Raw genomic sequence first — 15,644 nt, forward strand, 5'->3', positions numbered from 1 at the left:
CTACAAAGCATCTGGGTGGTGTGACACAGCTTCCACTTTCTAACAATGGATCCAACAGTGTTCCGTGGGACATCCAAACACTTGGATATGGTTTTCTGTCCCTTTCCCACCATCTGCATTTTAATCACTTTGTCTCTTACTTCAGTATTCTGCTCCTTTGTCTTCATGTTCTGATGGAGTTCATGCCTGGCTAATGAACTTTATACAGAGAGCTTTTGTACCCATAAACCAGACTGGTACTTTAATATCTTACAGGTGCACACTAATTATGTCCAATTGTGTTTTTGTGTGAACTTGGAGCTTTCAGAGCACAAGGGGCTGAATACGTATGCAAGCACTATATTTTAGTTTTTAATTAATAATAAAAGGCCAGTGAAACATAACTTAGTTTCGCTTTGGGAACATGTGTTGGAGCTTATGGGTCCACAAAGATAATATTGTTCAGGAACAGACGTGTGAGTATCTTTAATAATCCAGAAATTAGTGTGATGACTGTCAAGGGGATTGAATACTTTTGCAAGGCACTGTATACCCCTCAGATGAAAAGGGGTCAGTTCCAAAAACTGACACCCAAGTCAGCGAGGATCCCACCTCTTGCTCATACATGTTCACCGCAACAGAGACACTGGACAGCAGCTCCTCAGAAATGTTAGCTGGACAGCCTCCTGCTGCGAGTTCAGTGGGTATCCCACAGCCTAAAACAAGAAAACATAGTCATGAATAACTAACAAAGCAATGTCTTTTATGTTGCATGTGGCTGGAGTGTCAAAAAAAAAAAAGAACATTGCTTCTAAGGTGTCCATATTCAGTTTAGCATACCTGGGATCCTGTGTGCATCCATGGTTGCATTACTCCGCCAAGACCAATTTGGCTTAACTGACGTGTCAGGTTTGAGATGCAGAATTTAGTTATATTGTCCTCCATGTTGATGAACGACTTCTTAATCCAGCAGGGGTAACAGGGGCCTGTTTCAATGGGTAGTTCACTCGATTGTTTACCTTGGCCCAAATCCTTTCCACTCAAAGAGTCTGTTGACCACAAAACATGTTTCAGATGGTATGACAACAGAACTACAGAAATGTAATAGTTATTATAGAGCAGTTTCTTAAGCAAGGCAAATGAATTCCCAATTTAAAATGTTTTCAGTCCAAATGTCAGTTGGCGTAGCGGTCTATTCTGGTGCCTGCCAACACGGGGGTCGCCGGATCGAATCCCCGTGTTACCTCCGGCTTGGTCGGGCGTCCCTACAGACACAATTGGCCGTGTCTGTGGATGGGAAGCCGGGTATGGGTATGTGTCCTGGTCGCTGCACTAGTGCCTCCTCGGGTCAGTTGGGGCACCTGTTCAGGGGGGAGGGGGAACAGGGGGAGTAGCGTGATCCTCCCACATGCTACATCCCCCTGGTGAAACTCCTCACTGTCAGGTGAAAAGAAGCGGCTGATGACTCCACATGTATGGGAGGAGGCAAGTGGTAGTCTGCAGCCCTCCCAGGATCGGCAGAGGGGGTGGAGCAGCGATGGGGACGGCTTGGAAGAGTGGGGTAATTGGCCGGATACAATTGGGAAGAAAAAAAATGTTTTCTGTCCTTATTTTTAAGAAGAAAAAAAAAATCGGTCAGTCTCTCTTTCTTATGTTTGATTATATTAGTTGTACTGTTTGTCAGTATTAGAAAAACCTCAGCCTTGTTGATGTTGTTTGGAGGTACGGTGGCCAGGTGAGGTTATGTCTGTGCCTTGACAGCCTCTCTCATGTACAGGCACATGTAAAATTCCCTGCCAGGGTCGACCCTACGTTGGTCCCACGTCCCATGGTTGACCACTGCAGCTCTGGAACAAAATAAGGTTTACAAAACGGGTAGCTCAAATCAAGCAATCTGATTGGTTCATAGCCATTTTATGATAAGATCGAAAAAATTATATATATAACTTCATTAAAAGAAACACTCAATGGTAGGGAAAGTGCTCAACAAATAAGGAGCAAAATATCCAGTGACGATTGCTTATGGCATGAAACAGGCTTGTACTGTACAGGCAAAAATAATTTACTTGACTCACTGGATTATTTACATAATATCGAGAAAATTAATCTTAAGAGCAGTCATAACTCAGTGAAACAAAGATGGTCGTTTTCATGAAGAAGTTGTTGAAAATTGATGAGTTCATGTTCTGTGCCCCTGAGGAAGATCTAACTGAAACATTGCTGAATAAAATAGCTTTTGGGAGATTATTAGTAAGCAGACCTTAATCCTTCATTCTAGTTTTGCTACAAACCCCAATTCCAATGAAGTTGGGACGTTGTGTAAAACATTAATAAAAACAGAATACAATGATTTGCAAATCCTTTTCGACCTGTATTCAATTGAATACACTACGAAGACAAGATATTTAATGTTCAAACTGATAAACTTTTTTGTTTTTTGCAAATATTCACTCATTTTGAATTTGATGCCTGCAACACGTTCCAAAGAAGCTGGGACAGGGGCATGTTCACCACTGTGTTACACCACCTTTCCTTTTAACAACACTCAATAAGCGTTTGGGAACTGAGGACACTAATTGTAGGTGGAATTCTTTCCCATTCTTGCTTGATGTACGACTTCAGTTGCTCAACAGTCCGGGGTCTCCATTGTCGTATGTTGCGCTTCATAACGCACCACACATTTTCAATGGGAGACCGGTCTGGACTGCAGGCAGGCCAGTCCAGTACCCGCACTCTTACTACGAAGCCCCGCTGGTGTAACATGTGCAGAATGTGGCTTGGCATTGTCTTGCTGAAATAAGCAGGGACGTCCCTGAAAAAGACGTTGCTTGGATGGCAGCATATGTTGCTCCAAAACCTGTATGTACCTTCCAGCATTAATGGTGCCTTCACAGATGTGCAAGTTACCCATGATGCCATGGGGCACTAACACCCCCCCATACCATCACAGATGCTGGCTTTTGAACTTTGCGCTGATAACAATCTGGATGGTCCTTTTCCTCTTTAGCCCGGAGGACACGACGTCCACGATTTCCAAAAACAATTTGAAATGTGGACTCGTCAGTCAGACAACAGCACACTTGTCCACTTTGCGTCAGTCCATCTCAGATGAGCTCGGGTCCAGAGAAGCCGGCGGCGTTTCTGGGTGGTGTTGATATCTGGCTTTGGCTTTGCATGGTAGAGTTTTAACTTGCACTTGTAGATGTAGCGACCAACTGTGTTAACTGACAATGGTTTTCCCAAGTGCTCCTGAGCCCACGTGGTCATATCCTTTACAGAATGATGTCGGTTTTTAATGCAGTGGGGGGGTCAAACGTCACGGGCATTCAATGTTGGTTTTTGGCCTTGCCGCTTACGTGCAGAGATTTCTCTGGATTCTCTGAATCTTTTGATGATATTATGGACTGCAGATGATGAAATCCCTAAATTCCTTGCAACTGTACGTTGAGAAACGTTGTTCTTAAACTGTTGGACTATTTGCTCACGCAGTTGTTCACAAAGTGGTGAACCTCGCTCCATCCTTGCTTGTGAACGACTGAGCCTTTCAGGGATGCTCCTTTTATACCCAATCATGACACTCACCTGTTTCCAGTTAACCTGTTCACCTGTGGAATGTTCCAAACAGGTGTTTTTTGAGCATTCCTCAACTTTCCCAGTCTTTTGTTGCCCCTGTCCCAGCTTCTTTGGAACGTGTTGCAGGCATCAAATTCAAAACGAGTGAATATTTGCAAAAAACAATAAAGTTTATCAGTTTGAACATTAAATATCTTGTCTTTGTAGTGTATTCAATTGAATATAGTAGGTCAAAAAGGATTTGCAACCTGGTTCCTCTTCATCAGTGTACATGTCACATTGACCGCCTTGCAATATGTGCAGGAAGCCAGGAGGACCCATTTCTTTGTATAAATTATTTAGCGCTCTTAAAATAGTAATAAAATGGTTTGAATGTGTCGATAACTTTATTGCCATATTTTGTGACCCTTTTGTAAAAGCAATAATTTGCTTCGCGTTGGGCCAAACAACACTCCTTAGCTGTGATATAATCACAATAAACCACAGCTTGTGGTGAGCTATTGCTTAAGTACATGTGCACATAGCTGCACGGAACTCAACTGATCCAATAAGAAGAAACACATTAAACATAGCACAGAAAATATTATGACAATGACCCTGAATGTATTCACCTGTAAACTTCCTCATAAACCACAAGGTTGTTCTTCGCTGGCATGGTGTCTTTGGCAACAATTTGCTGCTTAGCCATCAACTGCCACAATGTGTGTCGCTTCAAACATCCAAGCCTCTCATTTTCATCAAGATAAAGTTTACGGCCCATATATTCAGCACGACAAGGGACTGGATTTGGGTTACGAGCACGCTGAAGAACATGGAAATATGATTAATGCAGGCTCCCATCTTTGTCACATTAGCCAACAATATTCACAAAACGTTTTTACAACAAGGAACTTATTATATGCATGGCCTGGTTATAATATTCTAGTTGTTTTAAGTTCAACTCCTAAATATATTCAAGCTATGATGTTTGCAGATGACATTGTGGTCTGTAGGGTGCAGGTGGAGGAGAGCCTTGAGAGGTGGAGGTATGCACTGGAGAGAAGAGGAATGAAAGGCAGTAGGAGTAAGATGGAATCTATATGCGAAAATGAGAAGGAAGACAGTGGAATGGTGAGGATGCAAGTATTAGAGGTGACGAAGGCGTATGAGTTTAAATACTTGGGGTCAACTGTCCAAAGTAACGGGGAGTGCAGAGGACAGGTGAAGAAGAGAGTGCAGGCAGGGTGGAGTGGGTGGAGAAGAGTGTCAGGAGTGATTTGTGACAGAAGGGTACCAGCAAGAGTTAAAGGGAAGGTTTACAAGATGGTTGTGAGACCAGCTATGTTGTATGGTCTGGAGACAGTGGCACTGATGAAACGACAGGAGGTAGAGCTGGAGGTGGCAGAGTTGAAGATGATTAGATTTTCACTGGGAGTGATGAAGAAGGACAGGATTAGGAACGAGTATATTAGAGGGACAGCTCAGGTTGGACGGTTTGGAGACAAAGCAAGAGAGACAAGATTGAGATGGTTTGGACATGTGTGGAGGAGAGATGCTAGATATATTGGGAGAAGGATGCTGAATATGGAGCTGCCAGGGAAGAGGAGAAGAGGAAGGCCAAAGAGGAGGTTTATGGATGTGGTGAGGAGGACATGCAGGTGGCTGGTGTGACAGAGGAAGATGCAGAGGACAGGAAGAAATGGAAACGGAGGATCCGCTGTGGTGACCCCTAATGGAGCAGCCGAAAGTAGTAGGAGTAGTAATAATAAAGGTGATGTACATCAACATGGTTGTTATTATTATCTTACATAACAACATATTTGTTGTTTCACCGAATTGCTGGCACAATACTTACCTGATGTCGGAATTCATGGCATGGTTGATGAATCTCTTGGGATTTTTCCAACTCCACATTCTCCTGCACATACTTCTGTTGAAGACAAATAGCCAGTCATGAACCTGCGGCCTGATGAGCCTGTCTGCTAAGAAAAATATAGCCATCTGCTAACGACGTTTGAAAGATAGGCAGGATATATAAAATGTGAAAACCTAAACGAAAACTTACCTCATATATTGATCAAATCACAGCCCTCTCCAGTTCTGTGTCCAATACAAGTCTTTTTCACTTAAGGTCGTGCTGAACACAATCTTCTGCTACTCATTTGAGAGCATCTCTGTATGCCCATCTGCTGCAGTGTGGCAGAAATCTCTGCATGCGTCTTGCCAGTTTAATTCATTCAATCATCTTCAGCTGCTTCTCCCAGGTCGGGTCACCATGGCAGCAAATAAGTAGGACCCTCCAGATGTCCCTCTCCCCAGCTCGTCCTGAGGGATCCAAAGGATGTTCCCAGGCCAGATTGGACATGTAGTCTCCTCCAGCGAGTTCTGAGTTTACCCTAGGGTCTCCTTCCAGTTGGACGTGCCCAGAAAATCTCCAAAGGAAGGCACCCAGGAGACATCGAATCAGATGCCCAAACCACCTCAACTGGCTCCTTTCGACGCGAAAGAGCCGTGGCTCTACTCTGAGCTCCCTCTAGATGTCCGAGCTCTTCACTCTAAGACTGAGTGCAGACACCCTACGGAGGAAACTCATTTCAGCTGCCTGTATCCACGATCTCACCCTTTCGGTAACTACCCAAAGCTCATGACCATAGGTGAGGGTTGGAACGAAGATTGACTGGTAAATTGAGAGCTTTACCTTCCGGCTCAGCTCCTTCTTCACCACAACGGTCTGGTACAATTTTCACATTACTGCTGATGCTGCACTAATCCGCCTGCCAATCTCCCGCTCCAGCCTACCCTCACTCGTGAACAAGACCCCGAGATACTTGAACTCCTTCACTTGAGGCAACAACTCATCCCCAACCCAGAGGGAGCGATCCACAATCTTCCCGTAGAGATCAATGGCCATTGAGTCATGGCCATGGTTGCATCTCTGCTCTTCGCAGATGATGCGATTTTATTGGCTTCATCAGAACGCGACCTCCAGCACGCACTGGGGCGGTTTGCAGCTGAGTGTGAAATCGCTAGGATGAGAGTCAGCACCTCCAAGTCTGAGGCAATGGTTCTCTACCGGAACTTGCTGGACTTTGCCAGATTCAAATTAATCTTTAATTAAATGAACATATTGTTCCAGTGGTCCATAAGTGCATAGTCCATGATGTTGATACCAAATTAACATACGAAGAAGTCAGTCATTTCTGGGTCACACAATTCGAAAAAATTAAACAAAATCAAGATCGACCTATGGGCCCCATTTTTCAATTTCCTATTTTTGATCTGAGCATAAGATCGCAAGTTGGAAAGACATATTGTAATTTGTTTTTTGGTATCAGATTCACGAATGAATATTGAAATAATGAATCGTTTTTTTCCCCCATTTTCTGATTTTGGATTCTCAACTGAATATGAAAAGAAAGACTGATACACAGATTGAAAAACAGACCTGTTATATCTGGTTAGGTAGTGTTATGCCGAGTCTGACTTGTATGGTTCAGCACTAGCAGTTACTGTGCCTTTAAGAAGAGCAGAGAGCAGTGTGAATTATGGAAAGGTGAAAAGTGTCGTGAGTTGATGTTGGTTAAGTAAAAGTTATAAACGTGGCTCCCGGTGTGGCCATTGACTGAACATAATATTTGGCGAACGAGGACAGCTGGCTTCATTCTATCGCCACCACCACCACCTCTCCTACCTGTTCCCAGGGAACCAGCTGTTGCCTGGGACCGATGGATATCGTCGTTTGATGACTATTTACTGGCTCTGGGCCATTCGGATTTAGCAGCAGCTAGAAAGTGTGCACTCTTGTGGCATTGCCTCGGTCAAGAGGGGCAACGTATTTTCGCTACACTCTCGGTGGTGGATGACACCTACGCTGCGCCTACCAACGCACTACAATCCCATTTCAGCTCAGGACGAAGCCGACACATGCACCGGTTTGAGTTTAGTCAGAGAGCCCAGAAGGCTGGTGAGTCAGTGGGCCACGTCCGCTCGCAAAGCATTGTGACTTCGGGGCTTTGGAGGATGGACTTATAGTTGATCAGCTAATAGAGAAAACGTCTTGTGCTCGGCTGAGGGAAAGACTGCTACTCGAACCAGACTCCATGACATTATCTGACACTATAGTGATTGGGAAGCAGTTGGAAGCGGTTCTGCTGGAAGCGCACAAGTTCTCTCACGCTGTGCAGGAGCCCGTGACATCACTGCTACCGGCAGTTCACCGCTTAAACGCAGCTCCACTTAAAGTACCTACTGTTGCCCAGGAGACGGCAGGGGCGGCTGACATGGACAGTGACAAGTTTGATGTGCAAAGAGTGGCAGACATGGGGTCTAGGGAGAGTGGGCCCAAGCGTTGTACTAACTGTTGCTCCACAAAGCATGTATCTCGGGACAAATCATGTCCTGCCCTGGGCAAGTGCTGTCATAACTGCAACAAGATGAATCACTTTGCACGCTGGTGCCACTCCCCCCCTGCAGACCCACAGGCTGCTGCAGTTCCTATCAACACTGTTCAAAGCCATCAGACCTCATTCAGCCACTGCACATGCCTTGTGGATGGAGCCTCCTTGTTCACACGGGGGAAAAGGTGTTACTCCTGAACAAACCCACATATGACCGGCTCTTCCGTCACGTGCCCCTGGAAGCGGCAGCCAACTCCCTGTCAGGCTACGGCCACGCCCCCATCGCCACTTTGGGAGTAGTCTGCCTTCCCGTGGAGTATAATCACTAGTACATCCTTGAAACCAGGTTCTACATCACACAGAAAGGGGCTAACATCATGGGGCTAGAATTGTTCCATGCCCTGGGCTTTACACTGACTGACGCGGTGGGCCTGCATGTCTTGCAGGTCTCCACCTCCTGGCCCGAACGTTACCCAGAACTGTTCGGAGGACTGGGCCGCATGTCTGGGTTTGTGCACCAGCCTACTGTGGACTCATCGGTCCGTCCGGTAATTCAGCCACTACGATGCATTCCCCTGGCCCTCTGGGATGGGGTGGAGATACACCGCCTGGTGAAGGACGACATCATCAAACCAGTCAATGCCTCACCCTGGATTTCCAATCTGGTGATAGCCAAGAAGCGGCCACACTACTCCGACTCAACGGCCCCCCTGCGCCAGCTGCTATGGAAGGATGCTGTATGGGACTGGACCCCAGCATGCCGGGAGGCTGTGGGCATCATCAAACAGCACATCCCCGCCCACTTTGGCTCATTTCAGCCTGACTGCGCCCACCATGGTCACCTGTGATGCGTCCGGGGTGACACTTGGTGCAGTGCTCTCCCAGGTCCATACGGGGGTAAAGCGTCCAGTGGCCTTCGCCTCGTGGGCACTCACTCCGGCGGAGCAGAAGTACTCAGTGGGGGAGAGGGAAGCTCTTGCCTGCCTGTGGGCATGCGAACGCTGGCATGTCTACCTGTACGGCAGGGCTTTCACTAGCCACACAGATCATCAGGTGCTGACGGCTCTGCTGGCGACCCGAGGTTCGGGGCACAAGCCCATGGGCCTACTGAGATGGGTAGATAGGATGAATCAGTACAACTTCCGACTCGAGTTTATGCCGGGGCGTACTAATATGGTGGCCGACCTCCTGTCCTGAGCCATCTCTCTGACCAAAGAGGTAAGAGGGACGACGCCAGAGGATGACGATGATGTCGACTATGTCTACATGCTCCATGGTTCCCTCAGCACAGTAATCACCCCGGCCGAGCTGCAGCAGGCCTCAGCTGAGGATGAGACACTCACAACCCTTCGTGCCTACGTCCAGGATGGCTGGCCCACCAAGGTGGATCTGTTCAGTCAATGGCCACACCGGGAGCCACATTTCTAACTTTTACTTAACCGACATCAACTCACGACACTTTCCACCTTGCCGTAATTCACACTGCCCCCTGCTCTTCTTAAAGGCACAGTAACTGCTAGTGCTTAACCATACAAGTCAGACTCGGGCATAACACCACCTAACCAGATATAACATTTTCTCCCTCCACCCCCCTTGAGAAAGTAACATAACATATCAGCAGCAAACGTTTCAAGTTGTACATATCAAGTTATGTCCACAATTCCCTCCTTATAACTGAATGTAACTTGATATGTACAACTTGAAACTTTTCACCCGTGTGCTGGTAGGTGCAGGTGAAAGTTTGTGGACAGTTGTGTGCATGTGGTTGACATTTATCCATGGTAAATCTTGCAGGCATCGCGAAAAATCTGCCATTGTCAATAGCACACGCCAACAAACAGGAAACTGGTATGACCGCTACAGAAGTCCGTGGACTATAGTTATGGATAGGGCCGATTGTGTCTGTTGGGATGCCCGACCAAGCTGGAGGCAACACAGGGATTCGAACTGGTGATCCCCGTGTAGGTAGGCCACTGAATAGACCGCTACACCACCCAGAAGCACCTGATTTTGGATTCTAAATCGGATATGAAATGATGGAATGATACATGGATTTGAGCATCCCATTTTGGAAAAGTAGATCATGTTTTTTGAAGGCTTACACAATTGCCCCAATGGACTATGCTGAAACCCACAAAGAAGATTCAGTAAAGGTGTGCCTCCATAGCCAAATGGTTACAGCGCATGGTCACATTTACATGTTCACAACGTCACAGGTTCGAATGCAGCCCGCAACCATTGTTGCACGTCATTCCCTCTCTCTCTCCCCGTCTGTCCTGTGTATTTGTACTATCACTGTCAAATAAGTGGAAATGCCAAGAGAAAAAAAAAATCTTTGGAAAAAAAAAAAAAGGATTCAGCAAAGTAAGTTTCTCTATACCGGCAATATTTCAATAAGGTCTACCTCTAAAAACATATCCTCTAAGTGAAAGGCATTCCCAAATGGGCTAAAGAAAACTCTGGAAGCAGTTGCTCTCACCCGTAGTTTATTCTGCCAACAGAGGACTACCAACTCTATGTCCAAACCGCCTGAAAACGACTTTACTCATTTAGGCCCAATATCAGCCAATAGTGTGTTGATCATTATTTCCTCCAGGCGGCAGCCTGGACGAGGTCATGCATGTGTCTGTCCACGGCTAATCTCACATACAACCGAGTCCATCCGTCCATCCATTATCTGAACCGCTTACCCTGCTCTCAGGGTCGCGGGGATGCTCAGAGCCTATCCCAGCAGTCATTGGGCGGCAGGCGGGGAGACACCCTGGACAGGCCACTAGGCCATCACAGGGCCCACACACACACACACACACACACACACACACACACACACACACACACACACACACACACACACACACACACACACACACACACACGCATGGACAATTTAATATGGCCAATTCACCTGACCTACATGTGGGAGGAAACCGGAGCCCCCGGAGGAAACTCATGCAGACACGGGGAGAACATGCAAACTCCACACAGAGGACGACCCCCAAGGTTGGACTACCCCGGGGCTCGAACCCAGTTCCCTCTTACTGTGAGGCGACCACACTAACCACTGTGCCACCGTGCTGCCACAACTGGGCCCATCAACCTAATGTTATGGGTGCACAGTTAGGATTGTAGTCGAGGACCTCTTGTGGTTGTGGTGATTCCAAACATTTGAAACCTGTTTCATACTGCAACTGAGTGCCAACTCCTAAGCTGGTGTTCCACCTAATTCTGAGCACTGGAGAAGGGCAGATACGCAGGAGGTGCCTCCGTATTTTCCCTTCTCCCAGTAGGGAAAAAAAGGGGTAGTTTGTCGCCAAGTCCAAGCACTGGACAAGGGGCGGTACTCCTGGTGGAGAAGTGCAGTCTTCTAGCTAGTGGTGAGTTATGTACATATTTACAAAGAAAACCAAATCTGTTCAACCAGGTAAAGATTACTCATTAAGGGCCCCGCTGTCCAAAACATGACTCAACATTAACAACAAAGGAAAGTGTAATGTCCATTGAATCATGCTAAAGCAAGCATGAAAAAGCATGAGAACTGTGTTTTACCAAAGTACTTAGATTTGTATGAAAAGAGGCCATCAGACTCAACCGTTTGTTGTCTAACTGACCATATCTCCAGAGTCTGCAGGAGCCCCACGAGAGCAGCTCAAGTTGACAGGGTTCTGTAACGGGGATTAAGTGAAATTGTTATTTAAGAATATGTCTGTGAATGTTCTCACAATGTTCTCATTATTTAAGAATAAGTATTGATTTTGTTTATGGTTTACACATTGGGAATATTTAGTAGACTCTGCAGCGATGGGATCAAGCAGTTGGTAAGACTGTCCAGTAAAGCTGTCTTCAAGGCTTTCTTTGACCTGTAGCTTGGTTAGTTCGTGTAGTTCTGTCAGGAAAAATGGCGCATGATCAAGGCTCCAGCTCCTTTACCGTCCAATCCCAGAGAGACAGACAGACAGACAGACAGACAGACAGACAGACAGACAGGAGAGAGGGGGGACGGCAGCAATTAAGGACTGCTAGTTCCAACACGATCTACAGTGGCTTGCAAAAGTATTCATACCCCTTGAACTTTTCCACATTTTGTCACGTTACGACCACCAACATAAATATACTTTATTGGAATTTTATGTGAAAGACCAACACAAAGTGGCACATAATTGTGAAGTACAAAGAAAATTATACATGATTTTAATTTTTTTTTACAAATAAAAAACTGAAAAGTGCAGTGTGCAAAAGTATTCAGCCCCCTTTTCTCTGAGTGCAACCCATTGCCTTCAGAAGTTGCCTGATGATTGCTGAATGATCGAATGTTGACCTAATGACTAAATAGAGTCAACCTGTGTGTAATCTAATCTCAGGACAAATACAGCTGTTCTGTGACGGCCTCAGAGGTTTGATAAGAGAATATTGGGGAGCAAACAGCGTCATGAAGTCCAAGGAACACACCAGACAGGTCAGGGATAAAGTTGTGGAGAGGTTTAAAGCAGGGTTAGGCTATAAAAAGATTTCCCAAGCTTTGAACATCTCACGGAGCACTGTTCAATCCATCATCCAGAAATGGAAAGAGTATAGCACAACTCTAAACCTACCAAGACACGGCCGTCCACCTAAACTTACAGGCCGAACAAGGAGAGCACTGATCAGACATGCAGCCAAGAGGCCCATGGTGACTCTGGATGAACTGCAGAGATCCACAGCTCAGGTGGGGGAATCTGTCCACAGCACAACTATTGGTCGTGCACTGCACAAATCTGGCCTTTATGGAAGAGTGGCAAGAAGAAAGGCATTGTTAAAAGAAAACCATAAGAAGTCCCGTTTGCAGTTTGCCAGAAGCCATGTGGGGGACACAGCAAACATGTGGAAGAAGGTGCTCTGGTCAGATGAGACCAAAATTCAACTTTCTGGCCTAAATGTAAAACGCTACGTGTGGCGGGAAACTAACACTGCACATCACTCTGAACACACCATCATCCCCACTGTCCAACATGGTGGTGGCAGCATCGTGCTCTGGGGGTGCTTCTCTTCAGCAGGGACAGGGAAGATGGTCAGAGTTGATGGGAAGATGGATGGAGCCAAATACAGGGCAATCTTGGAAGAAAACCTGTTGGAGTCTGCGAAAGACTTGAGACTGGGGCGGAGGTTCACCTTCCAGCAGGACAACGACCCTAAACGTAAAGCCTGGGCTACAATGGACTGGTTTAAAACAAAACATAGTCATGTGTTAGAATGGCCCAGTCAAAATCCAGACCTAAATCCAATTGAGAATCTGTGGCAAGATCGGAAAACTGCCGTTCACAAACGCTCTCCATCTAATCTGACTGAGCTTGAGCTGTTTTGCAAAGAAGAATGGGCAAAACATTTCAGTCTCTAGATGTGCAGAGCTGGTAGAGACATACCCCAAAAGACTTGCAGCTGTAGTTGCGGCAAAAGGCGGTTCCACAGAGTATTGACTCAGGGGGGCTGAATGCTTTTGCACACCGCACTTTTCAGTTTTTTATTTGTAAAATTTTTTTTTTAAATCATTTATGATTTTCTTTGTACTTCACAATTGTGTGCCACTTTGTGTTGGTCTTTCACATAAAATTCCAATAAAATATATTTATGTTTGTGGTCGAAACGTGACAAAATGTGGAAAAGTTCAAGGGGCATGAATACCTTTGCAAGCCACTGTATCTGAAACTCATCTCATGGTAACTACTCCACGTTGACTTGTCTTGCCAAACACATCTAGCTGGCGCTGCAGAGTAGCCTGGATTGGAGGTTATTTGTCGTCTGCCTTCCTTAGAGACCCTCTGTTCTCCATCTTATCGCACACTCCTGCCTCACTTTACTTTACTTTACTTTAGTCACGTCGAACCATCTGTCAAGCCCATGGCCATGCCACAACACCATGGCACACACACACGTTTGCTAAACAGAAGCAAAGTAGTCTGGCAAGCTGAATCTACACACCTGTCCAGCAGCAGGGTGGAGGAGAGCTACGCCAGCTGAATCAACACACCTGTCCAGCAGCAGGGTGGAGGAGAGCTACACCAGCTGAATCTACACACCTGTCCAGCAGCAGGGTGGAGGAGAGCTACGCCAGTTGAATCAACACACCTGTCCAGCAGCAGGGTGGAGGAGAGCTACACCAGCTGAATCTACACACCTGCCCGGCAACAGGGTGGAGGAGAGCTACACCAGCTGAATCTACACACCTGCCCGGCAGCAGGGTGGAGGAGAGCTACAGCAGCTGAATCTACACACCTGTCAAGCAGCAGGGTGGAGGAGAGCTACGCCAGCTGAATCTACACACCTGTCCAGAAGCAGGGTGGAGGAGAGCTACGCCAGCTGAATCTACACACCTGCCCGGCAGCAGGGTGGAGGAGAGCTACGCCAGCTGACTCTACACACCTGTCCGGCAGCAGGGTGGAGGAGAGCTACGCCAGCTGACTCTACACACCTGTCCGGCAGCAGGGTGGAGGAGAGCTACGCCAGCTGAACCTACACACCTGTCCGGCAGCAGGGTGGAGGAGAGCTACGCCAGCTGAATCTACACACCTGTCCGGCAGCAGGGTGGAGGAGAGCTACGCCAGCTGACTCTACACACCTGTCCGGCAGCAGGGTGGAGGAGAGCTACGCCAGCTGAATCTACACACCTGCCCGGCAGCAGGGTGGAGGAGAGCTACGCCAGCTGAATCTACACACCTGCCCAGCAGCAGGGTGGAGGAGAGCTACACCAGCTAGCAGGCTGCTTCTTACCTGGTGAGGATATCAAGCAGCGCTTAGCAAAGAACCCAGTCCGAGTGGTTTCGTGTAGACTCGGCGGACGATGGCGTGTGAACGGCCTCACAGAACACGCAGCAGCTCTCACACACGAGCACTTCTGCCAGCGCGCTCGGAAGGTCTGCGGATCCGCGTCGGCCGCTCGCCCACGGCTCGCCTCGGACCGGCGAATGGGGCACTTTGACGTGCCCGGCTGTGGCGTCGCCACGTTAGGACGAGCGGTAGCCCCATCTGCCAATCACCATCCAGACTCGAGGGGGGCTGACCCAGCACATCCACCAATGGCTGAAGCCGCTGCCCGACGTCACCCAGGCTGTTTCAACACGCGCGTCACTTCGTGTTGGGCGTGTGTGTGTGTGAGTGTGTGTGTGTGTGTGTGTGTGTGTGTGTGTGTGTGTGTGTGATTTCTCTTTGTAATGTCTGGAATTGGATTTAAACAAAGTTTTGTTGAAAAAAAGTCACTTCGTGTTGTGTGTGTGCGTGTGTGTGTGTGCGTGTGCGTGTGATTTCTCTTTGTAATGTCTGGAATTGGATTTAAACAAAGTTTTGTTGAAAAAAAGTCACTTCGTGTTGTGTGTGTGTGCGTGTGTGTGTGCGTGTCTGTGTGCGTGTGTGTGTGTGTGTGATTTCTCTTTGTAATGTCTGGAATTGGATTTAAACAAAGTTTTGTTGAAAAAACGTCACTTCGTGTTGTTAAAGCCTTTCACACTTATGTTGTTTAGTCGGGACTTTCAGACTTTCCAGAAAAGTCCGAACCAGATTGCCAGGTGTGAAACCTCCTGGACCAGGTACACGGACCAAAGACTCTGGTCCAAGCTCAGGAGGTAGTCTCGGTTCAGACCAAGGTTCGTGAACGTCTAATGTGAAATCAAAGGCTCGGACTTTCGGATCAATCATAGGAAGTGATAACACAACACAAACAGTAACACCTAGCAACAGCGAGCGTGCCTG

At 47.1% G+C, this 15,644-nt stretch overlaps 1 protein-coding gene and 1 long non-coding RNA gene across 4 annotated transcripts in view; both read right to left on the reverse strand.

Moving 5' to 3' along the window:
- Positions 1-14,882, reverse strand: part of cnpy1 (canopy FGF signaling regulator 1) — a 41,872-nt gene extending 26,990 nt beyond the window's left edge. The window contains exons 1-3 of one of the 3 annotated variants that reach the window (XM_056293096.1): positions 14,670-14,882; positions 11,786-11,849; positions 11,537-11,590 (exon numbers count right to left, since the gene is read on the reverse strand). In XM_056293096.1, the coding sequence (XP_056149071.1) occupies positions 11,537-11,539 (3 nt within the window). In that variant the 5' untranslated portion in view covers positions 11,540-11,590; positions 11,786-11,849; positions 14,670-14,882. Of the gene's footprint in view, positions 1-11,536; positions 11,591-11,695; positions 11,850-14,669 lie in introns of all 3 variants that reach the window. The other 2 variants (XM_056293095.1, XM_056293097.1) reach the window with 2 other exon arrangements.
- LOC130123803 (uncharacterized) lies at positions 446-5,450 on the reverse strand. The gene is made up of 5 exons (XR_008811347.1): positions 5,387-5,450; positions 4,164-4,354; positions 1,676-1,826; positions 820-1,028; positions 446-695 (listed from the first exon to the last, which is right to left on the reverse strand). It is a non-coding gene; the product is annotated as an uncharacterized LOC130123803 (long non-coding RNA).
- Positions 14,883-15,644: the final 762 nt, after the last annotated feature.

The sequence above is a fragment of the Lampris incognitus genome, chromosome 14, assembly GCF_029633865.1.
Source record: "Lampris incognitus isolate fLamInc1 chromosome 14, fLamInc1.hap2, whole genome shotgun sequence".
Classification (NCBI taxonomy): Eukaryota; Metazoa; Chordata; class Actinopteri; order Lampriformes; family Lampridae; genus Lampris; species Lampris incognitus.